The sequence below is a fragment of the Phyllosticta capitalensis genome (genome assembly GCF_038381095.1).
Source record: "Phyllosticta capitalensis strain CBS 128856 chromosome Unknown BKA78scaffold_6, whole genome shotgun sequence".
NCBI lineage: Eukaryota > Fungi > Ascomycota > Dothideomycetes > Botryosphaeriales > Phyllostictaceae > Phyllosticta > Phyllosticta capitalensis.
In genome coordinates, this window is record NW_027117444.1 from 238,474 (window position 1) to 265,958 (window position 27,485).

Sequence of the window (27,485 nt, forward strand, 5' to 3'; positions counted from 1 at the left end):
GAGCGGGCCGCCCCCCAGGGCCAAGCTCTACCAAGCTTTGCCCAGAGCCTTGTCCGCCAGGGATCTCCGTGTCACAACTAGAACTTCACTCCTCGGACCAAACAACCCTTTTCTTCTCTCCACCCGACTTGGCCTTCGCCCTCGTCGCCTATTCCTGCTATAGGCCACCAGTCCACCGACGACCCCGGCGAGAGCGTGCACCTCGAACCGACACTGATTGGCCGCACATCCTATCTTTATACGGTCGCTCCCCTGACCATCGCACATCCACCTGCTTCTCCCGTCGACAACAAACGTCCATCCCACCTCTATCCGCCCGCATCAGAGGCCGTTCCGCAGCCATGTGCCTGCCGCCAAGTCCGCTCCACGTATAGTCGACTGCTTCTCGGCTATACTACACCTCGCGTATACATTGCTTGCAGATGGATATAAAGTGCCATGCCCGCCATGTTGACCACTATCATCCGCCATGGCTCCCCTCCGTTGCTCGCCTCTCGCTCTCCTCGCTGTAGCCGCCTCGGCTGCGGGTGCAGCTGCTGACGGCACTTTCAATGTCGTCTCGTTCAATGTGGCCGGCCTGCCCGAGATCCTACAAAACAACGGCGAGAGCGGCGACAAGACGACCAACACGGCGCTGATTGGCCAAAAGTTTGCTGAGCAAGGGTTCGGTGAGAGATGCTGCTCTCCTTCATGTCCGACACCATACTGATGATGACTCCCCAGACTTGATCCACGTGCAAGAGGATTTCAATTACCATGCCACGCTGTACGAGTACGACAACCACGCGTACAGAACCGCCACGAGCGGCGGCGCAGCCATTGGCTCGGGCCTCAACTCTCTCAGCAACTACGACTGGAGAGACTTTACGCGCATCAAGTGGGACACGTGCTCCGACGCGTCTGGCTCCGACTGCCTGACGCCCAAGGGCTTCACGTACATGCGGTGGCGGCTGGCCGAGGGCGTCTACGTCGACGCGTACAACCTGCACGCTGACGCAGGGACCGAGGACGACGACGAGAGCGCGCGCAACGCCAATCTAGCCCAGGTGTCCGCGTACATCGAGTCGACATCCCCCGACGCGGCGGTGCTCGTCTTTGGCGACACAAACTGCCGCTACACGCGCACCGCCGACAACATCGACATCTTCAGCAACGCCAACAACCTGACCGACGTCTGGATGCACCTGAAGCTCAACGACGTGCGGCCCACGGTCGAAGACGTCTGCGCCAACCCCGCGCAGTCGGAGACGTGCGAGGTCGTCGACAAGATCTTCTACCGGCCCTCGCCGCTGCTCTCGCTCACGCCGACAAACTTTTCCTACATTGGAAAGCTGTTCCTGTCCGACCCGACAAACTCGTCTTCGACCCTCTCCGACCATAACCCGCTGTACGCCGACTTTGCCTGGGCTGCGTCGAGCACGCTGCGCTCGTCCGATTTCCTCGGCGGGCCCCACGGCACCGCCTTTTCCGACGTCGGCGCGTTGGCGAACCTCTCCTCGTCGCCCTCGCCCGCTGGCGCGACGCTGTCATTCAGCGGCGCCGAGCGCCTCGATGCCGTGGGCATTGCACTGGCGGATGGCACCACTAGCTTCTCGCACGGCGGCAGCGGAGGGACGGCGGTGAGCCTGGTCATGGGGAGCGGCGAGTACGTCAACAACGTGACGCTGTGCCAGGACAAGTACAACGACCACACGCGCATCTTCTACCTCGAGGCCACGACCAACGGCGGCAACTCGGCCAGCACGGGGACCATTGGGAGTGACTGTCTGGTCAGCGTTGCGCCCGAGGGCTGGGGCCTGGTTGGCTTCTGGGGACGCGATGGCGACGAGGTGGACATGCTGGCTGCGATTTGGGCGCCTGCGTCGTGAGTTGGAGATTTGTCACGGTGTTGTATCATGTAGGTAGTAAAAGCCTAATGTGTAAAATCTGTACCCATATCTTCAAGTCTTTTTCAAAATCGCTGAAACAGGCCGTAATTCGTCTTACACGAACACTTACCATGATATCCACCCCCTTCTTCATCTCTAGCACCACCATCCCTCGCATCCCCTAAAAGTATCCCGGGAACAGCCAGCTCAGCTTCTCATGCGCCTCCTTCTTCCTGCCTTCGGGCTTCGTAATACTGCCCGCAAACTTGGTCTGGCCCTCGAGATGCTTGGCCTGGATCAACTCGGCGTGCTCAGGGGCCGACAGCGCGTCAAGCACGGCACCGATGAAGCGGCGCGCATTCTCCGAGTTTGCCTTCATGTTGCCCATGACCATCTCGACGCTGACGTCCTCGCTCGTGTGCCACGCGTCGTAGTCCGTCGCCATGCAGATCATCTGGTACGCCATCTCGGCCTCGCGCGCCAGCTTGGCTTCCGGCAGCACCGACATGTTGATCAGCGTGCCGCCCCACGAGCGGTACATGTTGGACTCGGCGCGCGTGGAGAAGGCGGGGCCCTCTGGGTGGTGTGTCAGTGTTGTCTATCCTTTGAGTTGCCACATAGCCGCCTTGGATGTAGGAGCAGCAGCACTGCACTCACCCATGCAAATAATAGTCCCCTTATCATGCAGCTTGACGCCCTCGCCCTCCAGGCTGTGTCCGCACTGGCGCACCACCGCGGCCAGCCCCGCGTCGAACGGGTCGCCAAACATGACGTGCCCGACCATGCCGCCCTCGAAAAACGTAAACGGCCGCACGCCCTTGGTCCGATCAATCACCTGGTCCGGGACGACGAAATCGCGCGGCCGCACCTCCTCGGCCAGCGACCCCACCGCGCTGAAGGCGATGATGCTGCGCACGCCGATGCTGCGCAGCGCGGCGATGTTGGCGCGCGCCGGCACCTCGTGCGGCGCCAGTTCGTGGTGCAGGCCGTGGCGGCTGAGGAAGGCGACGGCGAGGGGCGCGCCGGTGGAGGGGGAGGGGTGGTGGAGGATGGAAATGGGGGACGAGGGCGCGCCCCATGGCGTCGTGGGGTTCAGAGTCGCGACGTGCGTGAAGCCGGGCAGCGATTGGAGGCCGGTGCCGCCGATGACGGCAATGTGGACGGGGTCTGAGGTGAAGAGAAGAGGTGCGGTTAGCTAAATGTTTGATGGAGCTGGACGGCGGGGAGGAATTGGGTGCAACTAGGTACATACCCGAGTACGAGGTCGCGACGTTGGCCATGATTCTCTTGCGCGAGGGAGGGAGGACGATGGTGCGGAGTTGAAGGCGGAAAGATGGTCGAGGAGCAAGCTGGCGGATGGTGGACATGGAGTTGGAGGGGCAGCGTAGATTTTCTGCGCTAGGACACCTTCGACGCGGGGGCGCAATGACGCCATGCCGGGGTTTGCTCTGGGCTTTGGGCCGCCGGACCCCTGCACCTGGTGCCAACCACAAACTTTATTCACACTTCTTTTGTCCACGAACTTTTTACATCAGCGTTACCATGATCTGCCATCAACATATTCCATTGATCGAGCTTCACCTGGGCTCCAGGCGATGCTGCTCGAATACGCAAACGACGTCAAAAGCCTGCTGATAATGGACCAGGCTCATGAGAGCTCAAGGCCACCAAAGCCTCTTAAAAGAAAGAGCTTGGTAATCGCACAAGGAAGGCTGCAATTCAATCGCTCTCAGCACGGTCAAAAGCTCTGCTCATCAATGTTCCGGTAAGCCCATTTGTATTTCGACACTGCTGCCTTGTGTAATCTCTCCTACTTCAGCAATGTCTATCAAGACCCAGGGTATCTTCAATCAGCAGAGGCGGTGTAACTCCAAGCAAAAAGTGCCAACAGCACATGACCTCCACCGATCTGTTTCGAACATGTAGACTCTTCCCATCAGATCGAAACTCCCGAGTCAATGTGTAAGGTATTCAATCAAGCTCTCTCAACCCCCGGGCGGCGGCCGTCAAGGCGCCTAGATGAGATGGCAGTGCTCTAGGTCATCCGCCGTCGTCGTCGTGCATGCCATTGCGGGCAGACCTGTCAAGAGTTAGTCATGCGCCTGCGGAAAGGAGAAGGCGCAAACTTACTGCTGGAGGCGAGCAAACAAGACCTTGGCCGAGTGAATGTCATCGCGAACGACCTCCTGGACCGCGCGCTCCGTAATCTTGCGACTGGCCCACCTCATCGTGCGAGCCTTGCGCAGGGCAACAACAGCCGTGTCCTTGTCGTCGTGCGTCTCTTCGGCAAAGAGGGCGAGCGCGTAAAGGAAGTCCTTGCCCAGGTCGAGCGGATTCTTGAACTCGAGCGCATTGGCCGAACGGGTCAGGTGCGACGGCTTGTTGTGGAGGCCGATTCCCGTCTTGCCCGCGGGCTGCTGCAAAGGCATCAGGTCGCCGATGAAAGTCTTGAAGTTTGCGCACGAGTCTTCGATCTCTTCGCCTTCGAGGCCCCAGGCGCGGGCGATGCGCTTGAAGCAGCCCAGCTTTTGCTTCTTGAGGTTGTCGGAGCAGTCTTCGTAGTTTTTGATCATGTGCGTGGGGGGAGGTTTGGGGACCACCTGATGATGATTAGCTTCATGTTCCCCTGGCCCGACGGGCATGTAGAGATGACGGCAGTCAAATCACTCACCACGCCGGTCTTGGCGGTCTTGATGGCAGCGGCGGCAAGCTTCAACTGGCGGCGCTTGCGGTCAATCCATCTGTCGCCGCTAGTCATATGAGCTCTGGTGACGCGGGCCATGGTGGATGCGGAAATCTTGGGATGCAGAATCGCTTTTGCTGGGACGGAAATGTAAGAGCAGGTACGGTGAGAAGTTGCAGATGTGTGGACAGGAGCAGCAGCAGAAAAGCTCCTGATGCTGCTCATGTGGTTGGTGGAGCGCTGACCACCAGACGACCCTGCAGGAAGAGTTAGTATGCTTGCGCTGGGGCGACTCAGAGATGATGCGACGGTGGCAGTCGTGCGTCGCTATTGGACGAAAACACAACTTCGCGCGGCTCTGGCACAATAGGCAGCGATGCCTGCTGACCAATGAGTCGTGAGGTGGTTTGCACAATTGTTGATGATGTGATGATGGTGATTATGCTTTCTATACTTACCAGAGTTTCTGATGTACTTCTTCTTGTGCACCCCAGAATAGTGTTGAAGAGGGATGGAGGACGATGAGAGGCTGAGGTTGTTTATTTTGTAAACAAGATCGTCGACTTCCTCTTGCTGCCATCCTCGCCTGCCCGAACGGGAAAGGGTGGAAGCGGTGATGCGTCGTACTTTCCCCATTTTTGCACACCTTCTCTTGGTCAAAATTGGAAAGAAGAGATGATTTCGCAGCGAGGTACCTCAGAGAAGGTTCAACAAAATGCCGAAGAGAAAGTTAGATGTAGGAACACCCGACCTGAGCACTCCCAAGCTGACTGAAAGAAATTAGGCAAATGAAAGGCAGTAGTACCTCGCGAGGTGGTCACTGCTTGAAGATGATCACTCCCACCGACGACAGTGAGACTTGCAATCATTCCCAACCCAACGCCGCGACGGCACCCGACCTCTATATACATGTCCTCTCATCCGTCGCCTCACCCTGGCGCTGTCCAAAACTCCCAACCGATTGCCCAAGCAACTTCCGAAGCCAACGGATTGGATCCGCAGCAAAGGGTTTCCGCATACGCCTGCTGCCGCCAGCTAAACGATTGCGTCTACAAGCACATCTAGAGAGGCGGTAAATAAAGACAACAGTGAGGATCCATCCACGGGTTTACCTATTGGGAGTGAAGAACGGGAAGATGCAGGTGCCACGACAGATGCCGTTGCAGAAGTTGGAGAAGAAAGCGGCACGTCCGCCATGCTGTGCAACGACAAGACTTTGTTTCTGGTCAAGCAGCAAGTGCTTGTTGTCCATGAAGAGGAAACGGTTGTGTAGAGATGGTTTGGAGCTTTTCGACTGCTGACTTCTTTTCTGGGATTCAGGCGAGAAAGCAAGGAATGAATGCACGCAAAAGCGGCAAGTTCGACTTCGGTGTCAACGCGAAAGCAGCGGGCCGCTTTCTCCGCTGCCGTCACCTTTCTCACCGCCAGATAGCCGTCCGTCTGCCAGCAAGTCTTGCCGCGAATACACCCCAGGAGCAGCCAGCAGCTGGTGCACTGATCCTTCTCCATATTGCCTGATTGGGCGCTGCCATCAACAGACAACAATGGATGCAAACGTTTGGTGGCCTATCAAGTCGTTTGGCAAGACAATGAGGTGGGCAACAATCGACAAAGAACAAGTACTTACCTACACCTTCAAGCAAGCGAAGTAGGCAAGCATCTTGCATTCTACTGCTTGCATGCCTAACCTCAGCTCTACTTTAGGAGAGTGGGTGAAGATCTTACCTGCCACGCACCCAATCTCCAGCAAGAAGTCGGTGATTTCATTCCAAAGAAAACCAAGAGTGGCAAGATCGTTCGAGAAACGGAGGCAGTGCGATATTTTTTGTGTACCTTTTTCTCTGGTCCAGTCAAAGAATTTCTTGATTGTGTCGTTCAAGCGCCAGCCAAGTCTCTTGTAAGACAGACTCTCGGCCTTGGGGGAGGTGGTTGCTTTTATACCGGAGGATTAGGGGTCAATGCGTGGATGAGGTCATGAGACAGGTGCACACGTCGAGACAGGAGCACGCGCTGGCCGTCTATGCAGCAGCAGAATATTCAAACTCTTCAACATGACAGGAGAACGGCGAGGCGCAGCATTACTCCTGTCCCTCTCCGCATTGTCTCTCTCGCATCCTCTACTCAAGACCTGAGATCGCAGCGGAGACGATAACGAGTGTGTAAATAGCTTCCATCGATGCAAAGAGTGGAGAGCTCGTCAAGCTCGAACCCAGTGGCCATGGACGTATCAACTCACTTGGTCCAGCAGAGGAGCAGCCTGCACAGAGAGTTGTTCATTCGGAGGGAGCGGAGCACACTTTATACCTCTCAACCGCAGGTAACAGTAGCTCGTGACATGGATAAGATGACAACAGCAAGTGCGCATGCCCCTGAGCTGGCTTTGACTTTGAGCAAGGTAGCCAGGGTATCTAGTCCAAGCTTTTCCACCAGTAAATAGCAACGACGGCATCCGTCATCAGATCATGCCGTTGCTCTTAACGGCGCCTTCCGAATCCACTCGGCTCCAGCGAGGAAGTCGCTGTTCCGAGCACGAAAGAAACACAAGTGCCAGAGCGCTGAACTGTTGAAAGCTCCAACACAGTCGCAGACCCGGCGGTCGATTTCATTGGACTCCGGCAGTAGAAGTGGACCGGTGGAGTACTTTGAAGGACAACCCGTTAGATGGCGGGGGAATGCTCCCTTTTATACCAGCGGGCCGTTGGCTCGATGAGGTCACAAGATAGGCGCACGCGTCGGGCCATGATGACTCCGTGTCGACCTGCATGCCACTTTTACTCCAGCATGATGTAGAGATGGCGGTGGATAGCATCACTCCCATGCCTCCGTACTCTTGCTCGCATCCTCAATGCAGGACCCAACCCCTCTTGAAAAACAAGACAAAGTGAGAACGTCTTCCGAGACAGGACAAACAGCAGTATCCCCCTTGATCTTCGAAGCCACAAGTGCTCGACTAAGAGATCAACGGTTTTTCATTCCTTGAACCAGCGGAGCTGCCTACAGAGAGTCGTTTGTTTGGAGCGAGGGAGGCATGGTTATATACCCCTGGATTATTGGCCACAGCTCGTGACTACGGAACCGGCATAATGACAGGTCTGAGTGCTCCTGATACCTGAGCCAATTCAGGCTAGGAGCGGGGTTTCTCAGTCTTTCATCCGGCGGAAAATAGCACTGCTGTCCCTCATAATATCACGATGCCGCTCAATGTCAACCCCTCCGCATGTCTCCATCTCCAAACCAGCCGCCTCCTCCTTTCCTAGAAACGTCCCAAACAGCAGCAAACGAGTGGAATGGATGTGTGAAGAGATTGCGCAGCCAGACAAACAGTAAACCTTTAGATTATTCCCAACGGCAGGTTGGCTGCAAAACTGGAGACTGCTGGCATGCCGTTAAGTGGCAAGGTGGACGCGTTTATATACCTGGTCGAGCACTCCGCGTCGGGGGTAGAGTTCTGCACGAGGCCTGGGCCGTCACAAGGACAGGACATGTGCTATCTGTGACAGACACGCGTGTGGTAAGAGTGGTCGTGACATACAAGCCGCTTTTGCAACTTGCGCCCTGGCGCCCATCATCGTGCATCAACAACGGCGCTCTTCATGGCACAGGGTATTGATCAACATCACCTCTGTCCAATTCCAAAGACATCAGCTCAGCTCCAGATTGGCAAGAGTGGTATGGTAGGAGGACAGCAAAGACACCAACCAAGCCAAAGTAAGACTTCATTTGAACGCGGACCGCGTCTCACCAGTGCACTTGCGCTGGTTGGAGATGGAGTTATCTTGACCATCCGAGTTGCTCATACAGAGGGAGAAGCGCAGGATGGCGGGAGAGGACGTCTGCTTTTATCCCCTCGCGCTGAGAATCGGGTGACAGTCAACGCACGGGAGAAGTCACGAGAACCAATCACGGCCGCTTCGGCATACCTCTCGCGAGGCATTACACATACAACGACGCTCCCACAAGCAAGACTCAAGAATCCATGGCATTGCAGCAAATAGGGGGAATCGAACTATCGAACTACTCTACTTCCCATCCACCTAGGCACCAACCCAATCTACTCTGATCAAAAGTAAACCGATCAAGTTGATTCTGCAAGAAAAGAAAATTTCAAGACCAGAACGCCTTCGCTATGCCAGTCTGCCCATCGTCTCTCAGCCAATCTGTAAGGAAATCCCGCAGAGGGCTACCTCGCTTTTCGTGGCAAGTGCCAACGCAAGAGAAAAGGCCAGTAGAAAAGAGGTGCACGCTGGAAGTGTCAAAGGGGAAAGGGGTAAAAGCAAATTTCGGGGTGTGGGGGAAACCGGGGAATCGGGGGGAGAAGTACAAAAGGGAAAGGTTAGATCGAGGGCTTACGCCCACCACGTTGCATCAGCACAAAGTGGCCAAGTCAGAATTGGAGTCTTGTGCCAGATTCCAGATTCTATCATCGTTTCAGATGGATGTTGAAGCAGCCCATGTCAACTTTTGCTTCAGATAAGGAGTGGTCGATAGACGAGTGGTGTCGATGCAGGTCTCTGCTAACTCGTCGTTCGCACCATTCGATGAAGCAGCATCCGTCCGAGGTATGCAGGTCGTGTAAACTGTCATGTAGAGACCAAATTTGCCAGTCCGAAGAGACCAAACTGACAAGTCAACCACGGCGCTCACTCCTCTGCGTTGCTAGACCAGGGCTGGCGACGGGTAGCCGCTCCGGCAGCTGAAGAGGACTCGCTGGAACCAGTAGCGACAGTGGCTTCCGCCGAGTCAGTTTCGACGGCCCTGCCTTTCCCCTTGTCGACTCTGGGTGCTTGTTCATCGTCGCCGGACCCATTGACAGAAGCTTCGTTGCCGCGCTCGACAACCAGAGTGGCATCGACAGCCTGCTGCGGGGATTCCTGAGTCTGGTTCTCGGTGCCAGTAGGCTGAGAAGCCTGGTTCTGCGACTGCTGCTGTTCCTGGAGCTCACGCTGACGCCTCTCCTCACGATCCTGCGCGTCCCTACGAGCCTGAGCCTCCGCCTCTTCCCGCGCAGCAACCATGCGCTCGCCCAAGCCAGGCCAGAGGCTCGCGACGAAAAGGGCCACAAGTCTTTCAGCGCCCTGGATGGTGTCGCGGAACCACGTGCGACGTTGAGCCTCGCGCTCTCGCAAGATGCGCTGGGCGACCTCCTCGGGACTTGGCTCTCTCCTGCGCCTCCTTGTCGCATCGGCCGCGTTTCCGTCCTGCTGGTCGTTGTTTGCATTTTGGGCGTTACCAGCCTGAGCGCCAGCCTGTGGAGGTACGCCGACAAGCGCCTCGAAATGACGCCTGAGGCCTTCAATTCGTTCGCCGAGGACAGCGCCAAAAATGCCAGATTGGAAAATGTACACAACCAAACCGCAAAAGGCCATCAGCAGAGTGCGCCTCCAGCCCGACCCGCTGAAAAGCCAGAGCATGCCAAAGATTCTGAGCAACAGCCAGAAGTGGGCTGCAATAGCGCCCAGGGGGATCGCGGCGTTGGCTGCTTCCCCAGCTGGACCCTGTGCTTGCGGCTGGTTCTGGATCGGGGCTTGCTGAGGCTGCGCTGGCTGTCCGGGCTGCACAGGTTCACGAAACAGGGCCCTGATTCCATCGATGTTGCCCAAAGGACCCTGACCCTCGGCTCGCGGAACTTGAGCCAGCGCGGCGGCAGCAGGATTCTGCTGTACAAGGGCCGCCGTGTCAATCGCCTGATTTTGATTCTGCGCAAAGCCTTGGAAGTCTTGGACGAGGTCCCTCCATGCGCGCTGGTACGCCCAATTTTCAGCCAATTCTTCGGGGGAGATTCTGTCAATGTGGGGCTCGGGAGGAATAAGAAGAGAGCGCGTGCCATCGGGACCAACAATTTGATAGCCATTCTGACGCGCAGGATTTTGTACTCCAACAAATGGTCCTGCTCGGCTTTGGGGCGTAGATGCTGAGGCTCCGAAGTTGGGCGCAGGTATCCGGCTGCCCGCTGATTGGTGGACTTGTGCATGCTCGAATGCTGCCTCCTGCTGAGTTTCCCTCCTTCTTGCCGAGATATGGCGAGCGATGCCTTGGATCAGACGAATCGTCGTGTTGCGCATTCTCTCGTTTTCCATCTGCAAGGAGAGAATCTCGCGGCTGCGCGAGCCTTCAGGGGTGGCGACCATTGCATGGATGGCGTCATTGATGAATGTCAAATTGGCTTGGAGGCGCTCGAGCTGACGGGCAGCTCGCAAGAAGTTGTCTGCGTTCCGGAGAGCAAAGTCTTCTCTTGTGGTGCCTCTGAAGCAATGGTTGCAAATGAACTCGACTACATCCTCACAGTTGCTAATGGAGTCTTGAATCTGCTGGAGTAGCGTGTTTGGAGGAAGTTGCTGTATCTCCTGAGTAGTAAACCTTGTGGAAAGTCGAGGTTCTGGGGTGGGATTAGGCAAAACGTTGCCAGGCGGGATTGCAAAGACGACCGATCGTTGGACGGGGACGTTGGTCGGGAAGCCTGGGGGGAGCCCCGTCGGGATTCCTTGGGGAAGCGCGGTTGGAGTTGGAGGTAGGCCAGCAGCGTGGGCCGGTATCGCTGCAAAAGAGGCCTCAACAGCGTACCGGCGGACTCGGCTCCCATAGTCTCCAGCATGTTCCCCATGCGCTCGTTGCCTGTTTGGTCCTTGGGCTTCTTGTCCAGTGTGATTTGCTGTGACTGGATATCCTTGGGGTTGTGTACTTGGCTGCGGTACATTCGGTCGACCAGCAGGGATTTGGTTCATCTGCGGTGGAAACCCAGGCAGGCCAGCTGAACCTGGAGGACCAGTTCCAGCCACAACTGGCGTCTGATTTGGCGCCATTGGTCCAGTAGGTGGAAAAGGTGGAAACGTGGGGCCACCAGCTTGAAACACTTGGAGAATTGCCCGTTGCTGGCGTAGCACCTCGGAATCGTCAGGTCGACGATGGCGGTGTGCCAGGTCATTCATGTCCTGAGTAGGCACGCGGTTTGGTCCCATGGGCGGAAACAAGGGTGTGGGACGACCAAAAATTGGGTTCTCTGCCATCGCTAGCTGTTGGTCAAGTTGCTGGCGACTTAGCTGGGCTTGCGCAAGAGCATTGCGGTGTGCCTGGTCATGGATGTGTTGTGCCTGCTCACGGATGTCCGGAGGAGGCACGCGGTCGGCGCGAGGAGGTTGCGATTGCGGTCGTTGGGAGGCATGAACGGCGGGGGCTAAGTCGGACGGTGTAGGTCGCGGTAAAGAGTGGGCGGCGTGGGGTGGAGCGGTGGAGGACCTTGGAGCCTCGCTGAGGACCATGTGCAGATTACCTCGTCGTCCGTTGGTTTGAAGCGTCTGTCAATTAGTTAGCTTGCCGAGACAAAGTCCATTGTTTCCAGCTATACCTCTTCGTGAAACACGCTGCCCAGGGTCATGTCGTTCCCAACAACGCGTCCAAAGTAGATGATTCGCATGCGCTCCGGGGCGGGATGAGAAGGCAGGGCATCGCGGATCTTGAGCTTGAGCTCACGGATGGTGATGGAAGGCGGAAGAGAAGGAAAGTTGATGCCTCCCTCGGCCTCGGGGATGGGCGACAAGACGCGCACGTCAATGGGCTGGTCAGCCATTTTGTGGTAGCCAGAGCCGCGCGGTGACCGGGTGTGGTGGTGGAAATGGGATGAGGCCGCGCAGTGAGGTAATATGCGCGGACACCGGGCGGTGGCAGAAACCTGACCGCCCTGGAGGCAAGAAGGGAATGGAAGGCACGCAGGGAGCAAACACCAAAAGGGGAAAACAAGCAAAGGAATGATGATCTGCTGATTGTAGGGAATAGCAGCAAGCAGCAAGATAGCAAAGTGTGAGAGTGTTTATGGTGTAGTTGCTTAATGATACGTGGACCCGATTGATCACCAAGCGCCAAGGCGGATGAGCCGTGAGTGACAGGCTGCAGGGTTCAAGAGAAACCAACGGAACCGTCCCGCCGCGGCGGAACCACCAGCGTCATCGCTCTTGAATCCATTCAGGTCCTCCACCTGCAGTGCGTCTCCACCAAACTCAACCTCTCCCACCCATGCCACGGTAAAAATGGCCTCCCTTGGGATCCGGCACAACCGGCTTCCCCAATCCACCCGTCTCGTCTCGAGAGCAGCCAGACCAGGCTTTTCCACACCACGCGCCCGCCTGTCTTTTCCGACCCGCACCTTTGCTGCATCGGCGCGCCGCTCTCAGCAGCATCATGGCAAACAATCGTTTCGCGACAGGCTAAACGACGCGCTGGCCAAGACCAAAATCGAATGGAAACCCATCCCCGTTTTCCTTGGAGTCGGCTTTCTCGGACTGTTTCAATTTTTCCGCATACAGCGTGACGAAAAGTTACGGCAGGAAGTAGAAAGCGAATATGGCGGCGAAGACGGCCGTCCACCGAGGAGGAAGAAAGTCAGGCCAAGTGGTCCTTGGTACGGTCAATTTCACTGCTCTCATCGCCGATGCTAATCTTCCGCAGGCAGGTTCAAGTCATGTCGACGCTTCCTCTCAAGGCCATGTCGCGACTCTGGGGCCGCTTCAACGAGCTCGAAATCCCCTACTACCTGCGCGTCCCCGGCTTCAAGCTCTACTCGTGGGTCTTCGGCGTCAACCTGGACGAGGTCGAGGACCAAGACCTGCACAATTACCCCAATCTGGCCTCCTTCTTCTACCGCACCCTGAAGCCCGGCGTCCGCCCTATCGACCCCAATCCAAACGCAATTGTATCGCCAGCCGACGGCAAGATCGTCCAGTTCGGTACCATAGACAATGGCGAGGTCGAGCAGGTCAAGGGCATCACGTATAGCCTGGACGCCTTGCTGGGAGAAAAACCGCCAAGCCCACGTGGCTCGGTGGACTGGACGTCGACGCCGCCGCAGCAGAGCGCAGAGCGGACGAGAGAAGGCGACGAGGAATTCATTAGGGCGCACGAAGAGTTTGCCCGCGTCAATGGCATCTCGTACACGCTGCCGAACCTCTTCTCCGGCGGCGACAAGTCGACCAAGGCGCAGCTCAGCGACCAATCTACCTCCTCCAAGCCGTCGTCCGAAGCCGAAGTGCGTGCCGACCTGGCGCTCAACCGGCCATGGTGGAGCCCGATGACGACTCAAAAGGCAACCGCGCTCTACTACTGCGTCATCTACCTGGCGCCGGGCGACTACCACCGGTTCCACTCGCCGGCGAGCTGGGTGGTCGAGTCGCGGCGGCACTTTGCGGGCGAGCTGTACAGCGTGTCGCCATATCTGGTGCGCACACTCCCCGGCCTCTTCACGCTCAACGAGCGCGTCGTGCTCCTCGGCCGCTGGCGCTGGGGCTTCTTCTCGTACACACCCGTCGGCGCGACCAACGTCGGCAGCATCGCCGTCAACTTCGACCGCGAGCTGCGCACCAACAGCCTGACGACCGATACGGCGGCGGACCGCGCCGCCCTCGAGGCCGCGAAGCGCGGCGAGCCGTACTCGGGCTTCGCCGAAGCCACCTACGACCGCGCGAGCACCGTCCTCGGCGGCCACGCCCTCAAGCGCGGCGAGGAGATGGGCGGCTTCCAGCTCGGCAGCACCATTGTGCTGGTTTTCGAGGCGCCCAAGCCGGAGCGCACGGGCAGCTTCGACGAGGGGTTCCGCGGCCTCAAGGGCGGCTGGAGGTGGAATGTCGAGAAGGGCCAGAAGGTCAAGGTGGGCGAGGCCATTGGCTTTGTTGACGAGGAGTGAGTGAGCGAAGGGGCGAGTATGAGAACGGCACAGCGGAGCAGAGCGGCATTGCATTGGCGCATCACGTCATGTTGAAGAAAAGAGGAGCACGCGGCGCCGCGGGAGCAGACGCTGCGATCATGATCTTTCAAATGGGTATATCATCGGTGTATGAGTAGGGGCTTACCTTCCTGTATACCATTCAGAGAGAATGTTCAGGGGTTTTAGACATGGAGATCACAGCAGCTATGTGGAGACGAGGTTTTACGGGGTAGTCCAAAATGTCATTGATACCTACGGTCACATGTTGCTTGACGAATGGCGGCTTTGCGGCGTGCGCGCTCTTTCTCTCAACTTGTTCCGACTAACAACAACCCAATCTCTCAGCGCTTTACTTTCGTGCTGAAGGGCTGAATGCGAAGTAGATGTCTGCGGAACAGTACGCATGTGAAGGGCGGGCATAATGTCAAGGCCTTTTGCGGCCATGTCAAAATCGACTTGATGGACATGAGGTACCTATTCCACACAAGGAGCGGCTCCACTGGAGCACGCACTCTTTTCTCCCTCACCTACCTGCAACGTCACTTTGGATATTCAGCACACGGCGAATCCGCTCAGACTACATCACCACACTACAGCAGCTCTCACTTACGGTCATACCTCCCTCAGGAGACTCACGCCTCACCAGCAAGGATGCCCTGCCCACCCCGCTGCTCCCACGAAACAACTGCGGACATGGACGCACACCTGCGCGACCTCCTCAGCGCCCTCGGCGTCACATCTGAAGAGCCGACAACGTACAACATGCTGTCACAAATGGCGCAGGACTTGCTGAGCAACTCGGAGAGCGGGGGGAGCGTGGGCGGTAGCACCGCGGGCAGCGTCAGTATGGGGAATGAGGACGAGCTTTGGGAGGAGGAACACGACTATTGGGGGCTTGAGGATGAAGACGATGGGGAAGAGGCGGGCGAGAGACCGGGGAATGGGTTTGAGGTTGGGTCAGCAGCTGCTGATGCGGAACTCAAAACGACGGCAGTCGACATCATCGCGGCGCTCCGAGAGCGTCCCCACAGCAGCACAGGAGCGCCGTTGTTCGAGCCATGGCGTAGCAGCGAGCTTGAGCCTATGCTTGTCGGCACATTGCATGACGGTCAACCCATCCGCGACCACCACGTCCCCGAATACCGCGAGCTGCTGGATGCGGTTGTGCGGCACAACACGTCTATCAGCGCTCCAGGACGACTCGGCAACGCTCCAACGCAACCGCTCGACGTGCCGTGGCTGAAGCGGCGGACGCGCGAGCGCTGGGCGCAGCGGTACGAGACAGCTACAGGACGGGCGCTGCTGGAGCTCAAGGCGCAGCTCAAGTCGTCGACACTCACGGGACTCGACAGACTGCTATGCGGGCCGAACCTCAAGTACTTCCGGCGGCTGGCGTACCGCAAGATGGGCGACGAGTGCCGGCGCGACGTGCTGGGCGAGTTTGCGCAGAGCATGCACGCAGCGCGCGACATTGCCGTCCGCGAGCTGGCGCTGCTGCAGCTAATGTATCACGGGCAGCGGGCGGAGCTCAAGTGCCGGATCCAGGCGCCGCTGAGCCTGGCCGATGTGGTTGAGGAGCAGCACGCCAACCTGGCGCAAGCGGCGGCGGCGAACTTGTGCTTTGTCGAGTCCGAGGTCGAGGTGTCGGAGACGCTGGTGGATATGGCGGAGGGGGTCATGGAGAGGGTGGAGCGGTCGACGGCGGAGCTGCTGGCAAGAGATGTTCAGGGCAAGATGGCGAGGCGCGAGGAGTCGCAGCGCAGATTCGGGCTGCCGGACAGCTTTGGGTCCATGTTGGTGTCGCTGGAGGATTTGGACATGGTAAGGGAGACGGCGCAGTCGGTCTTGGGGCTGGCGGAGCAGATGGGTAAGGAGTTGGAGCAGATTGCTTTGACTGCTGTGGATGCGGTGGGTGCGACCAAGGACCTGTTGTTGCTCAAGGAGTTGACGAGGAGTCCACAATAGGTCGGTTGAGGACCTGTTGCTCAAGGAGTTGACGAGGAGTCCGTAGTAGGTCGGATGAAGGGCTTGTTGCTCAAAGAGTTGACGAGGAGTCCAGAGGTATAATTCTTGGGATGAGGGTCAGACTTTCGGATTCAGAGCCTATCAGAGAAGGGGTATTCGGGGTTGACAGCGACCTGACAGACGGACGTGGATGCAATGACGTAAGAGGGAGTAATGCCTGCTCGAGTCAATTTTTTCCGCCCACTCTTGCTGTGCTAGGTATGTAGGCGTAGTGGTGAGGTTGTCAAACGCGGGGATGAGACGGGAGCTGCGGACGCTAGCAGGTAGCTACATGAGATGGTGAGCAAGAATGTTTTGGCGTGCTGAAGGTGAGAATGATTTTGTTTTGTTGTCTGGTGTTGAGTCCGCGATGATGTTGTAGTTGTGGGCCTCGTCTCGGCATGGGCCCTTCCGATTTGTCCCGCCCGGCCGACAGCCGCCGCCTCTCGGCGCAAGTCTTTCAATTGCCCGAACTCTCTACCGCTAAAGAAACGTCGTTCACCTCCAGACCCCAAGATATCCCTCTCCCGTCCTCTCCATCTCCACTCCATCCCCCCTTCCGTCTCCTCTTGTCCCTTCGTCGTCGTCTGAGTCGCAATGGCCACCAAGCAGGATGCTCCCCCCAAGCTGAGCGGTCTGGCGCTCTACTCCCGCTTCGCCTTTGCCGGCGCTGTGTGCTGCTCCGTCACCCACGGTGCTCTCACTCCCGTCGATGTGTAAGTCAAGCCCCAAAGCCATGTCAATGGACATGAATAATGTCCCTTCTTGGTATACATAGGGCTGACAGTTCCTCAACAACAGCGTCAAGACCTCGATCCAGCTCGACCCCGTCAAGTACAACAAGGGCCTGATTGGCGGTTTCCGCCAGATCATTAGCGAGAAGGGTGCCGGTGCCGTCTGGACTGGTTTCGGTCCTACCGCCGCTGGTTACTTCCTCCAGGGTGCCTTCAAGTTCGGTGGTTACGAATTCTTCAAGCAGCAGTCCATCAACGTCCTCGGCTACGAGACCGCCGCCAACAACCGCACTGCCGTCTACCTCGCCTCGTCCGCCTGCGCCGAATTCTTCGCCGACATTGCCCTCTGCCCTCTCGAGGCTACCCGTATCCGCATGGTCTCTGAGCCCGGTTTCGCCACTGGTCTGATTGGTGGCATGTCCAAGATTGCCAAGAACGAGGGTATTGGTGCTTTCTACTCTGGTTTCGGTCCCATCCTCTTCAAGCAGTAAGTTATGGCCTCGTCCAGTCCTCCAGGATTGGTGATTGACGCGCGTAGGGTCCCCTACACCATGGCCAAGTTCGTCGTCTACGAGAAGGTCGCCGAGGCCATCTTCAAGCGCTTCGACAAGAACACCATGTCCGCTCCCGCCCAGACCGTCGCCAACCTTGGTGCTGGTCTCATTGCCGGTTTCGCCGCCGCCCTCGTCTCCCAGCCCGCCGACACCATGCTCTCCAAGATCAACAAGACCAAGGGTCTCCCCGGTGAGGGCACCACCTCCCGTCTGATCAAGATCGCCAAGGAGCTCGGTATTAAGGGCTCCTACGCCGGTATTGGTGCTCGTCTCTTCATGGTGTATGTATCCCCCACCCTCCCCTGTTGGTCTATGCTAACCTGGACCTTAGTGGTACTCTTACTGCTGGTCAGTTCGCCATCTACGGTGAGTTTTCTCCTCTCCTACAACTAAAAACACATAACTGACGAGGCCCAGGTGACATCAAAAAGGCTATCGGAGCTGTTGGCGGCGTAGAGATCGCTCCTACGAAATAGATTCCGTCAAAAAATTGAAGTTTGGGGATGGTGGAAGATGCACAGGAGGTGGAGTAGCCAAATCTAGAGGCCCCTCCACTCAGGCCGATTCCGAGTGGAGGGATGTACGATTTCTTTACTGAATTGCAAAGTCTGTTTATGAGCATTTTTGTTTGTCGTATTCGGCCGGCTCTCTCTCTTCTCGTCTCTATCTACTCTTGGGGAGAGGTCGTGTTTGTTATAGAATAGACATTCTCCTGACGGCAAAAGGTCGGCGGGGAATTCGATTCTGTGTAGGCGGCTACCGCCGGACTAATGAGCTAGGATTATAGATGGATGCAAGAGTTGATTTTTACCGTCTGGTCGAGGAGCATTCGTGCGTCTTTACTCATGTCTTGTCCGTTTACAGAAGTCAGCCAGGGATCGTTCGGGATCAAGTGACAGCGCACGTAGGTACGACTGCTCCCTGGGCCTACACATTATGTAAGTCTTCGTGTGTTTGAATGCTCCCTGTATCTCTGGCTTTGGACTTATATTCGTAAACTGTTAGACGTCGGACACAGGAACACCTTCCTATGTACCCGGAGAACGCCAAGAGTTCCGCAAGGCTATGGGCGCTGCTGGTGGTGTTGAAACTTTTTGGTGGCAGCCGTGGAAAATCGCCCCCGGAAAACAGACGCTGAAGCGTAAGTCGATGCATACGAATGCTCCCTGTACCTCTGACTTTACACTTCTTAGTTTTGTAGACGTCGGAGACACCAGCACTTCCTTCCAATGTCTCCTGAAAATGCCAAGAATTCCGCAAGTCTACGGGCGCTGATGGTGGTGTTGAAATTTATTCGGGGGGCTGTTAGTCCCGTCTGCGGCGAAAAAGTCAAAGAACAAAACTCTGGGCTGACAAGTCCCAGTACCGCGTTATTCCACTACCAGGACTCTCCGCTGCCAGTGATAGTCCCGAAGACATGAAGTGGCTCATGTACCATGGTCTCTTGGCCACAAATGCCAGCAACAGCGGTCCTGTATTCATTCGCGGAAACCGCCAGGCCCTGCGCGACGATTTCATAAGTTCATCGTACTCCAATCTGCGGGTCTTTGGCTGGGACAACACTCCGAAGATCATCAACATCTTCCGAAGTCGATGGCGCTCCATGATACGCTCTGAATACCTTGAGACTAGCTATTTCCGAAAATGAAGGCTGCGTTCAACTTGGACTCTTTACATGCTAATACTTGGCCTTTGCGGACGCAGCGCAAGTATTTTTGTTAATTTGGCGGAGTGGAAGTCCATTGATTGATTCGGGACTCGAGATGGCTGGAGAGATGGTTGTTATGCGCATGCGAATGCTCCTTTATATCATTTGACTTTCACTGACCTGAGTACTTCGTCACTTCTTGTCCGCACGAGACGGTCCGCAAAGCTCAGGAATGATGGGAACTGCCTGGTGGTGAGTAGAAATCCTGGTCTCCTCAGCAGTAGTTCCTGACGTGATCTGCATGTTTGCATAACGTCTCGCGTCTGACAAGTTTTAGCGCCGGGTAAAGGCATGCGGACGACGTGCAGCAAGCAAGCACCCATCATCCATCTTACACATCATGGAGCCGAAGCAAAATCCCGTCAGCCTTCAGGGATTGTTAAAAGCACGACAAACGAAATCCCATCCCGCAACATCCCGCAGCCTTGGGGGAGAAACATGTTTTCGTCGACGTTCCAGCCCCAGCCCAGCTCAACTAGCTCGAGGGAACAGGAGCAAGCGGAGCGGAGCTCGCGCCTCGCTTCTGCAATGGTCCCATTCCTCGTCGCCGGTGCCCCTCCCCCATGGCACGTCAATGGCTTTTCCGGTTCTTGTCTTATCGACATCCTGGTCTTTACTTCGTTCGCGCACCTAACCCAGTAGCTACTCCCCTCACTGACTGCATGGTGTTTGTGGTTGCCTTTAAGCCCAGCCCAGCGAACAGCCACTCGAGCTCAGCGCGGCCACTAGACAGGGTTGGTTAGCGGGAGCGACCGCTCTTAGCCTGCTTTTCTTTCTCCGTTACTTGCCTGGACTGCGCAACTAACCAGGGGACGGAACAGGGTTCCTTTGGTTCTGTTGACTTGCTGGCTTTTTAGTTGGGGTGCAGCACCACCACCGCACACCGCGTGGCGTCGAGATAGCGCTAGGTTGGTGTGTGGGGGATTACTGCATTTTTCGTCATCTCTCGTTGCTTTCCTCTGGTCTGTGCCTTGGTCGTGCTTTCTTCTTTTATACCTTCTCCTCCTCCTTCTGCCGTTGGTCGCGCGTCTTGCTTCTCTCCAGACGTCAATCGCCTCTTTCCCTTTTCCATTGCCCACTCAAAACCGGCAGATATGGGCGACCACCGTACGTCTATTTCACTCCCATCTTGCGGCTGAAGAGCTAATCCCTGTCACAGCCGACAACCGCACGCCGACGGATGAAAATGCGACCCTCCTCCAGGCCTTTGAGTGGAACGTGCCGGCCGATGGCAAGCACTGGAAGCGCCTCACGGCCGTGCTTCCGTCGCTGAAGAGCATTGGCATCACCAACATGTGGATTCCGCCGGCATGCAAAGGTGGGTTGCGCAAACCCAAAGCACAGGGGATGACGAAGAGCTTCGTCAAGCAGAGCACATAATCTGACGACACGTGATTCCAGGCTCCTCGTCCAATGGCAATGGTTACGACATTTACGACCTCTACGACCTGGGAGAGTTTGACCAGAAGGATGGCGTCCGGACCAAATGGGGTGACGTCAAGCAGTTGAAGGAGATGTGCGCCAAAGCCAACGAAGTCGGTGTGGGAGTCTACTTTGATGCGGTGCTCAATCACAAAGCGTAAGCGCATTTCCATGGCTCTCTGCGTAATGCAAATCAACTAATCCATTCCAGAGGTGCCGACAACAAGGAAAAGTGCCGGGCCGTCGAAGTGGATCCCAACGACCGCAACAAAGAAGTCACCGAGGCGTACGAGATCGAGGCATGGCTTGGATTCGACTTTCCGGGCAGGGGCGACAAGTACAGCAGCCAGAAATACCACTGGTACCACTTCACGGGCACGGACTACAACTCGGCCAACGACAAGAAGGCCATCTACAAGATCCTGGGCGACGGCAAACACTGGAGCGACAGTGTGGACAAGGAGCAGGGCAACGCCGACTACATGATGTACGCGGACCTGGACTACGCGCATGACGAGGTTGTGCAGGACGTCAAGGACTGGGGCGTGTGGGTTGTCAAGGAGCTGGGCCTCAAGGGCTTCCGGCTCGACGCCGTGCAGCACTACAGCGAGCGCTTCACCAACGAGTTCATCGCCAACATCATCGAGCACCTGGGCGAGAACAGCGTCTTTCTCGTCGGCGAGTTTTGGGTCGGCGACGTCCACACCTTGACGGCCTGGCTCGAGAAGATGCACCACAAGTTCAGCCTCTTCGACGCCCCGCTGCTGTACAACTTTTCGCGTGCCTCCAACTCGGAGCGCGCCGACTTGCGCAAGATCTTTGACGATTCGCTCGTGGCCGTCGAGCCGTACAATGCCGTTACTTGGTAAGTTCTACCTCGCCCTTCCCTATCCCACCCCCTGACTAAACCCTCTCCAGTGTCCAAAACCACGACACGCAAGCCGGACAAGCGGTCGCGACGCCCGTATCCTCCTTCTTCAAGCCCCTTGCCTACGCCCTGATCCTCCTCCGCCCCAACGGCTACCCCTGCGTCTTCCACGGCGACCTGTACGGTATCCAGGCGGGCTACAGCACCGACGCGGAGCCGCCGTCGTGCAGCGGCGCGCTGCCGGCGCTCATCAAGGCGCGCAGCCTCTACGCCTACGGCGACTGCGACGACTATTTCAGCGATGACGCCAACTGCATCGGCTGGGTGCGCCGCGGGACGTGGGATCGCGGCGACGGCGGCTGCGCTGTCGTCATGAGTAACGCTGGCTCGAACCAGAAGCGCATGTACGTTGGAGAGCAGTGGGCGGGCTCCGTCTGGACGGATGTCCTGGGCTGGGCGCGGTATGGTGATGGTGAGGCCGAGGTTACGATTGGCGAGGATGGCTTTGGCGAGTTTCAGTGTGGCAGCTGTAGTGTGAGTGTTTGGGTCAGAAGGGATGCGCAGGGGAGGGATGGATTTCCGGTTGTGTTTGATACCGATATCTATGCTATGGCGTGAGGAGCTGGAATATGAGAAGGGGGGAGAGAGGTGGGTTTTCCCTTTTTGTGTTGTTCTTCTCTTTCTTTGTGCTAGAGCGACGGGACAGAGATGGTCAGAGATTCAGGGGTTCAGGGGTAATACACCAGCATATTTAGCATACTCATGCATTTTTTGCAGCACACAATTTGGGCACTTGTCCGTCCAGCCTTGTCACACGGAAGCGACTGGTCCTTCAACCTCGTCCCAAGAGGCTGAAATGGTTCTTGGGCGTCTCTGATTTTCTTCTTGGGCAACACATGACCACGACGACTCCTCGACCGCGGCCATCGTAGTTCATCAACGAAGAATATCATCGTTCTCGATCAGTGTTGTAAAAACAGCAGCCAGCGCGCTTTCTGCAAGACCTCCCAAGAAGTTGGTAGATTGGCAGGGCAAAGGAGAAACAAAAGTCGGCTGTGATTCATTTTCCGGAGAGGACCAAGTAGGACGGTCACTTCTGTCATGGTCAACGTTACGGATGAAGCCCTCGTGTAGATTGCAGACTCAGTCGACTGCTGCAGAGGGCTGGGCTTTTATAGCTGAGCAGACAAGCAGCCAGGTACCGAAAAGTGTCACGCGCGAAGAGCTAAGTGCAGAAATGGAAAGGCGCGTGAGCATACTTTCTACATTCATATGTTTTTGCAGCACACAATTTCGACGCCGTCCATTGTAGCTCAACGATGGTTGCGATCAGTATTGTCAATCGACGTCAAAGGAGCAGTCGGGGATGTGTTTTCTCGCGTACTCGTGGAGAGCGGCAGAGACAAAAGAGACAGTGAAATGTGTGAAGTTCTTGTGAGCGCAAGGACGACAAAGTAGGGCCGATATTCTTCTTCCTTTCTTTTAGGACGCCATCTCCACGGGTGAAGTGCTTGTGCAGACTCAATTGAGGGTGGCGGAGTGCGGAGTTTTTATACCTGGGCAGACGAGCGGCCAGGCGCCGGACATTGTCACGCGCGAGGGCTAAGTGTGGAAAAGGAAGGGTGCGTGAGGACAGGAGCACAGGTGGTGTATTCCGCACAGACCCTGTTCGTGAGGTATAAAACTCGCCCTCCTCGCCCGCAACTGGACCTGCTTCTTCCCTACCATGGGTTCATTTCCAGAGTCGTAGAGAGAACACTTGATGTTGAAAATGTCACTCTGGCTCTTGATGCTTTACCAACTTCACGGTAATACTTGCTGCTCCGCCCGCTCCAACCGCCGACTTTGTGGCGTCGACGGCAGAAATCAGGGGTAAGCCGGGGGGCGCAAAGTTGGCGAAAGTCTGTCATCACGAAGACTCCTTGACCGCAGCTGTCTGACGTGGATGATGAAGATAGCCACCGTTGTTAAGACATGATGAAGGGAGAAAAGCAACGACTTTTGCGAGTATCTGAGAAAGGCAGGAAGGGCCCGGTTGTAGGCAGGCACCAAAAGTATCCGTGGTGTCATCGATGGATTCAGCAAAAAACACAACGGCAGCAGCGGCCAGAGCTCGAGGTCTTGTTCGATGTACGGCTCCCAGCGGCGTTGCTGATGATGAGAGGGTACGGCAGAGGAGTGAGAGGTTTTTATACCCGGCCAGCCAGCCAGCAAGTGAATCGGTGAGTCAGTCAGGGGAAGCTGCGACACGTGCACAGTCACCGCATGGCCTAGTGGTGGTGTACTTGCTCCTTTTGGCAGGTACCCCTGAAGTCACCCGCGCTCGTCGGTATAAAAGGAGCCTTCTTTCCACTCTTTGCGTCCATTGTCTGCGACAAAGCCTTCCCTGGTGTATCTCGAAGTCGGAAATCAACCATATCCCACGATACTGTGTCCTCCTTGGTTTCCGGGCGACGAACTTCGCGACACCTGCTGTTCTGCTTTCCAGGTGTCGAGATTATCTTCGGTGGTGACAACATCATCACACGGTAAAGGTCTTCAAGGTGAGCGGTCAATGGTGTTGGAAGATTAGGAATTCCGATTGTCTTCAGGAGGGCAGACTTAGAAAAGGGCGCGGAAGACAACAGAGCAAGTGTCGATTTGTGTTCCTGATAGCAGAACCAGGAAGTCGGTTCTGAGAATTGGCATGTTCCTGAACCCCGTCTTCGCGGTGAATGGAGGCAGAAAGAAATCGAGCGAGGCAGCGGGAGGCTTTTATACCCACACTGGTCAGTCGGTGAGCAAGACAGAAAGGCGCGGAGGCATCGGGAGGTATCATGTGCTCATGGGCTCCGCACACGGCATCTGTCTCTTGACCTGTTGCAGACGTCAACGCTGTGAGGTATAAAACACCTTGTTTCTACCGTTAGTACTCCTCTCTTCATCCAAGCGACCTTGTCTTGCCACCAAATCAGAGACTTCGCAACTCAAGTCACTTGTCTCTGGTCATACAACCCTCTCGCGTACTTTGCGGTCGAGTCCGGGGGAACGCACGCGGCTTTCGAAAGCCAAATCGTTTGTGAAGAGAATTGTGTCGCCATTGGTGTGTAAAGACGGCTGAAAACGCCATGCAATGACGGTGATGAACACCAACAGCCCCTGAGATTTGAAATTCCTTACAAAAGAAAACACGCGGGCTGGAAGTAAGCACAGAGAGCCAAGTGAAAAGGATCCTTCACAGTGTGACCAGAATGCGTTTTTGGTGGCTTCTTCCACAGTGCTGAAACAGCCAAGGAAGCTGATACAGTTTTGAGTAGAGCGACGAGCGAAGGGGCTTTCATACGCGACCAGTTTGCCATTTGGTCAGACTGCTAGTCAGCAGTGGCAAGCGCGTCACGCGCTTTCCCTACATGTCCTGTTGCCATAACGCATGGACCCATTTCGTGGGTATAAAACCTATTTACCCTGGGCTCTTCTCTGCTTTTTCTCTCTGTCCAGAAGAATATCGATTGTTGTAAGTGCCCATGAAAATGTTCACATGCACAACTGTTGCCTTCTGTCGCCTCTGCTTCTTTAAATGGAGCAATGTTGTGGTGGGCGCTCTCGATCACTCCCGATCCACCTGGATTTTGCCTTTGGCTTCCCTCGTTTTGAGAAGTCATCTTCGCAATTTGTGGTCAGAATCATTCAGTGATGATGAAGATATCTTCGTCATTTTCAGATGATGGCGCGATCGGGTACTATCCTGCGGGGCTTGTGGAGAAAGAATATCGAGGGACCGGGAAAAAAGTCTTTCGTTGAACGGGTGGTAGCGCCGAAGAGCAAAGGCAGCAGTGGACGGCGTCCTGTTTGGAGCATTTGAGGATGACTGGAAATGGATGCCGAGGCGATCGTTCCCTTTGGAGTGAGAGCTTTTTATACTTTGTCGGTTGGTCAGTCGCAGAGACCGCGTCACGCGCCTGCTTTGGCGCAATAGCACCGGCGGCTGCCGAGGGCAAGTCTCTGTTGTTGTTGACTGGCAGAATCAGCGTGATCTGATCCAGTTTCAAGATTGTGTTGTAGCGACGGCAATCCATGTCTTTATTTGACGATGGTGGTGACGTACATCTGTTGGTGTCCAACCATCATTCTGTCCGTCCCAGTCGTTTTTGACGTGAGACCAGATGGAGTGCAAAGGCGATCGTATCCAAACAAGCAAGAGTTTATGTCAAGATCAGCTTGCCAATCATTCAGGGGTAACCAAATCAGCATTGGTGCCTTAAGTCGACACTTTCAAAACAGCAAGCCAGTCGTCTTTGAATTGATCCCTGGAATGTTTTTGTCATTGAGTTGGACAGGTTCCAAACTTGCGCAATGTTTGAATGAGGAAAAGCTGCTTGATTTGCTTCCGTTGTCAATCTTGCCTCTGCAAGGTTTGGAATGCCGTTTACCCAAAGACAGGACATATAAAGGAAGGGAGCCATTGTCAACTTTCAAGAAAGCATACACTAGCATGGTATATAGTCTCGAAAGTCATATTCGCGTCGTTGGAAGCCCGTTTCTCCTGCAGCAAGCCAGTGCAGTGGATCTCATGCGGAGGGCGTCATTAAAGTCAGTCTTTCAACTCCTACCACTAGTCAAAGGGGAAGCATTGCATGGAGCTACACATGCAAAAGTCGGCGTCGACTAAACTCGGTCAAAATCCATTCTCATCTCTTGTCAAGAGGTCCAGAAATTACCAGCACTGGTAATCTTCGTGCCGTAAAGATATCGTGAAGAAGCTCAGAATGTGGTCGCTGTGTTGCTTTCATATGTCAGTTTTAACACCTGGAGACGTTGTAAATAAACACTTTTCGAGGTGAACCGATGTCCAGCGTGGGCTCCTTCCATGACATGCCATGTCCCAAAACGTGAGCTCCTTCCACGACACACCTCCGCCCGCACCACCACACAAACCAACCGAAGAGACTTGAAATCCTGCGCCTGACTCCGATCACTCCCCAGACGACAAGCGCACTGAAAGCTCTTGAGATTATGCGCTTGGCCTCGATCACTCCTCAGCACTCAAGTGTTGGCTCCAAGTCTGCGTGATCTGAGGTCTCTACCACCACTGCTTCCGTCTGAACCATCATCCATCTCTCATCTCGTAAGTTGCTCCCAAAACACTGAATCTTGACTGGAACTTACCAAAGAACAGCGCCGCTCTCGGCACCATCTTCCTCTCCAAGCACATCTCCGCTCTCCACCTCCCCACCATCACGATGTCTTCTCGCGATGACGCGATTCGCGATTGGGCGCTGGATTTTGAGCAAAACATTCTGCTCCAGCCCCAGCACCTCCACCTCCGCCCAACGACTGCAGCCCAAGAGCTGGTAGACATCGAAACCGCGCTCGCCGGAAGATACGAGCACAAACCTATCCTCGAGTGCGCGACGGTCTTCCTCCGAGATCTTAAGTCGGCATACACGCGCTACCCATCCGAGCGCGGCGAGCGTACGGTGTTGAAGTGCTTCACCTCCGCCCTCACGACACGCTTTGCAAAGGGAGAAGGTTCTGGGGTGCCAGGTCTCGTGTTGGCGGATGTTGTTGCGGCCGAGAAGCTGGCCCGGGAGATCATGCGACGTTCCGGCTCGGTGGAGCCACCCACTGGCGAATACCTGCTGTCTCTTCCCACCAGCGACTTATCGTGGGTCTCTCGGCTCAGGATGATGGAAGAGGACAAGCCCGCGTGGCCGACAAAGGACCAATTCGCGACCACGGGACAGTACGACACAGCCATGGGTTTGGCCGAACAGGAGTGGTGGGAAGCTTGGGTCAATCGAAAAGGCGTGGGGTTGTTATGTCCACGACGCTGTTCCGGTGCACCTCTGCGAGCCCATCATCATCCAGGACTCGGACAAGCGACTGATCCTCGACTACGACGGCTACAACGGCGGCGACTTCGATCGCAGTGGCCGCAACATTGACGATTACAAGGGTCCGATGGATTGGGAGG

The 27,485-nt window shown here is 56.1% G+C and overlaps 8 protein-coding genes across 8 annotated transcripts; 5 read left to right on the plus strand and 3 right to left on the minus strand.

Moving 5' to 3' along the window:
• Window positions 1–469: 469 nt before the first annotated feature.
• On the plus strand, window positions 470–1,906 carry BKA78DRAFT_344143 (endonuclease/Exonuclease/phosphatase; the record flags this gene model as incomplete). Its single annotated transcript, XM_066890448.1, has 2 exons — window positions 470–668; window positions 724–1,906. 2 exons carry the CDS (start codon window positions 470–472, stop codon window positions 1,866–1,868), a joined length of 1,344 nt encoding a protein of 447 aa, XP_066743072.1. The 3' UTR covers window positions 1,869–1,906.
• A 3-nt stretch (window positions 1,907–1,909) lies between these two features.
• On the minus strand, window positions 1,910–3,244 carry BKA78DRAFT_315796 (nucleoside phosphorylase domain-containing protein). Its single transcript, XM_066888579.1, has 3 exons — window positions 3,121–3,244; window positions 2,526–3,035; window positions 1,910–2,444 (listed from the first exon to the last, which is right to left on the minus strand). The coding sequence occupies exons 1-3, from the start codon at window positions 3,233–3,235 to the stop codon at window positions 2,050–2,052; spliced, it is 1,020 nt and encodes a 339-aa protein (XP_066743073.1). The 5' UTR covers window positions 3,236–3,244; the 3' UTR covers window positions 1,910–2,049.
• A 664-nt stretch (window positions 3,245–3,908) lies between these two features.
• Window positions 3,909–5,187, minus strand: BKA78DRAFT_353358 (uncharacterized protein; the record flags this gene model as incomplete). Its single annotated transcript, XM_066891544.1, has 4 exons — window positions 3,909–3,948; window positions 3,999–4,468; window positions 4,540–4,808; window positions 5,010–5,187. The coding sequence occupies 4 exons, from the start codon at window positions 5,185–5,187 to the stop codon at window positions 3,909–3,911; spliced, it is 957 nt and encodes a 318-aa protein (XP_066743074.1).
• A 3,629-nt stretch (window positions 5,188–8,816) lies between these two features.
• BKA78DRAFT_315806 (uncharacterized protein) lies at window positions 8,817–12,348 on the minus strand. Its single transcript, XM_066888580.1, has 2 exons — window positions 11,894–12,348; window positions 8,817–11,843 (listed from the first exon to the last, which is right to left on the minus strand). The coding sequence occupies exons 1-2, from the start codon at window positions 12,113–12,115 to the stop codon at window positions 9,192–9,194; spliced, it is 2,874 nt and encodes a 957-aa protein (XP_066743075.1). The 5' UTR covers window positions 12,116–12,348; the 3' UTR covers window positions 8,817–9,191.
• Window positions 12,349–12,492: 144 nt separating this feature from the next.
• BKA78DRAFT_283360 (phosphatidylserine decarboxylase) lies at window positions 12,493–14,221 on the plus strand (the record flags this gene model as incomplete). The annotated part of the gene is made up of 2 exons (XM_066885667.1): window positions 12,493–12,943; window positions 12,991–14,221. The coding sequence occupies exons 1-2, from the start codon at window positions 12,573–12,575 to the stop codon at window positions 14,219–14,221; spliced, it is 1,602 nt and encodes a 533-aa protein (XP_066743076.1). The 5' UTR covers window positions 12,493–12,572.
• A 260-nt stretch (window positions 14,222–14,481) lies between these two features.
• BKA78DRAFT_344147 (uncharacterized protein) lies at window positions 14,482–16,207 on the plus strand (the record flags this gene model as incomplete). The annotated part of the gene is made up of 1 exon (XM_066890449.1): window positions 14,482–16,207. The coding sequence occupies exon 1, from the start codon at window positions 14,615–14,617 to the stop codon at window positions 16,205–16,207; it is 1,593 nt and encodes a 530-aa protein (XP_066743077.1). The 5' UTR covers window positions 14,482–14,614.
• Window positions 16,208–16,843: 636 nt separating this feature from the next.
• Window positions 16,844–18,010, plus strand: BKA78DRAFT_252553 (putative mitochondrial phosphate carrier protein; the record flags this gene model as incomplete). Its single annotated transcript, XM_066884746.1, has 5 exons — window positions 16,844–16,962; window positions 17,048–17,467; window positions 17,519–17,815; window positions 17,866–17,900; window positions 17,952–18,010. The coding sequence occupies 5 exons, from the start codon at window positions 16,844–16,846 to the stop codon at window positions 18,008–18,010; spliced, it is 930 nt and encodes a 309-aa protein (XP_066743078.1).
• A 2,100-nt stretch (window positions 18,011–20,110) lies between these two features.
• On the plus strand, window positions 20,111–22,246 carry BKA78DRAFT_144272 (glycoside hydrolase superfamily). The gene is made up of 5 exons (XM_066882841.1): window positions 20,111–20,349; window positions 20,402–20,560; window positions 20,644–20,821; window positions 20,876–21,529; window positions 21,583–22,246. The coding sequence occupies exons 1-5, from the start codon at window positions 20,337–20,339 to the stop codon at window positions 22,148–22,150; spliced, it is 1,572 nt and encodes a 523-aa protein (XP_066743079.1). The 5' UTR covers window positions 20,111–20,336; the 3' UTR covers window positions 22,151–22,246.
• The last annotated feature ends 5,239 nt before the right edge of the window (window positions 22,247–27,485 follow it).

Bases quoted from the DNA above. Each gene is read 5' to 3' on its own strand.
- BKA78DRAFT_315796 (XM_066888579.1), bottom strand. From the start codon at position 3,235: ATGTCCACCATCCGCCAGCTTGCTCCTCGACCATCTTTCCGCCTTCAA. The intron at 3,036-3,120 runs GTATGTACCTAG...TCTTCACCTCAG, and splicing joins CGTCGCGACCTCGTACTCGG to ACCCCGTCCACATTGCCGTC. The intron at 2,445-2,525 runs GTGAGTGCAGTG...CACACCACCCAG, and splicing joins GGGGACTATTATTTGCATGG to AGGGCCCCGCCTTCTCCACG.
- BKA78DRAFT_315806 (XM_066888580.1), bottom strand. From the start codon at position 12,115: ATGGCTGACCAGCCCATTGACGTGCGCGTCTTGTCGCCCATCCCCGAG. The intron at 11,844-11,893 runs GTATAGCTGGAA...ACTAATTGACAG, and splicing joins GCAGCGTGTTTCACGAAGAG to ACGCTTCAAACCAACGGACG.
- BKA78DRAFT_144272 (XM_066882841.1), top strand. The intron at 20,561-20,643 runs GTGGGTTGCGCA...ACGTGATTCCAG, and splicing joins GATTCCGCCGGCATGCAAAG to GCTCCTCGTCCAATGGCAAT. The intron at 21,530-21,582 runs GTAAGTTCTACC...AACCCTCTCCAG, and splicing joins CCGTACAATGCCGTTACTTG to TGTCCAAAACCACGACACGC.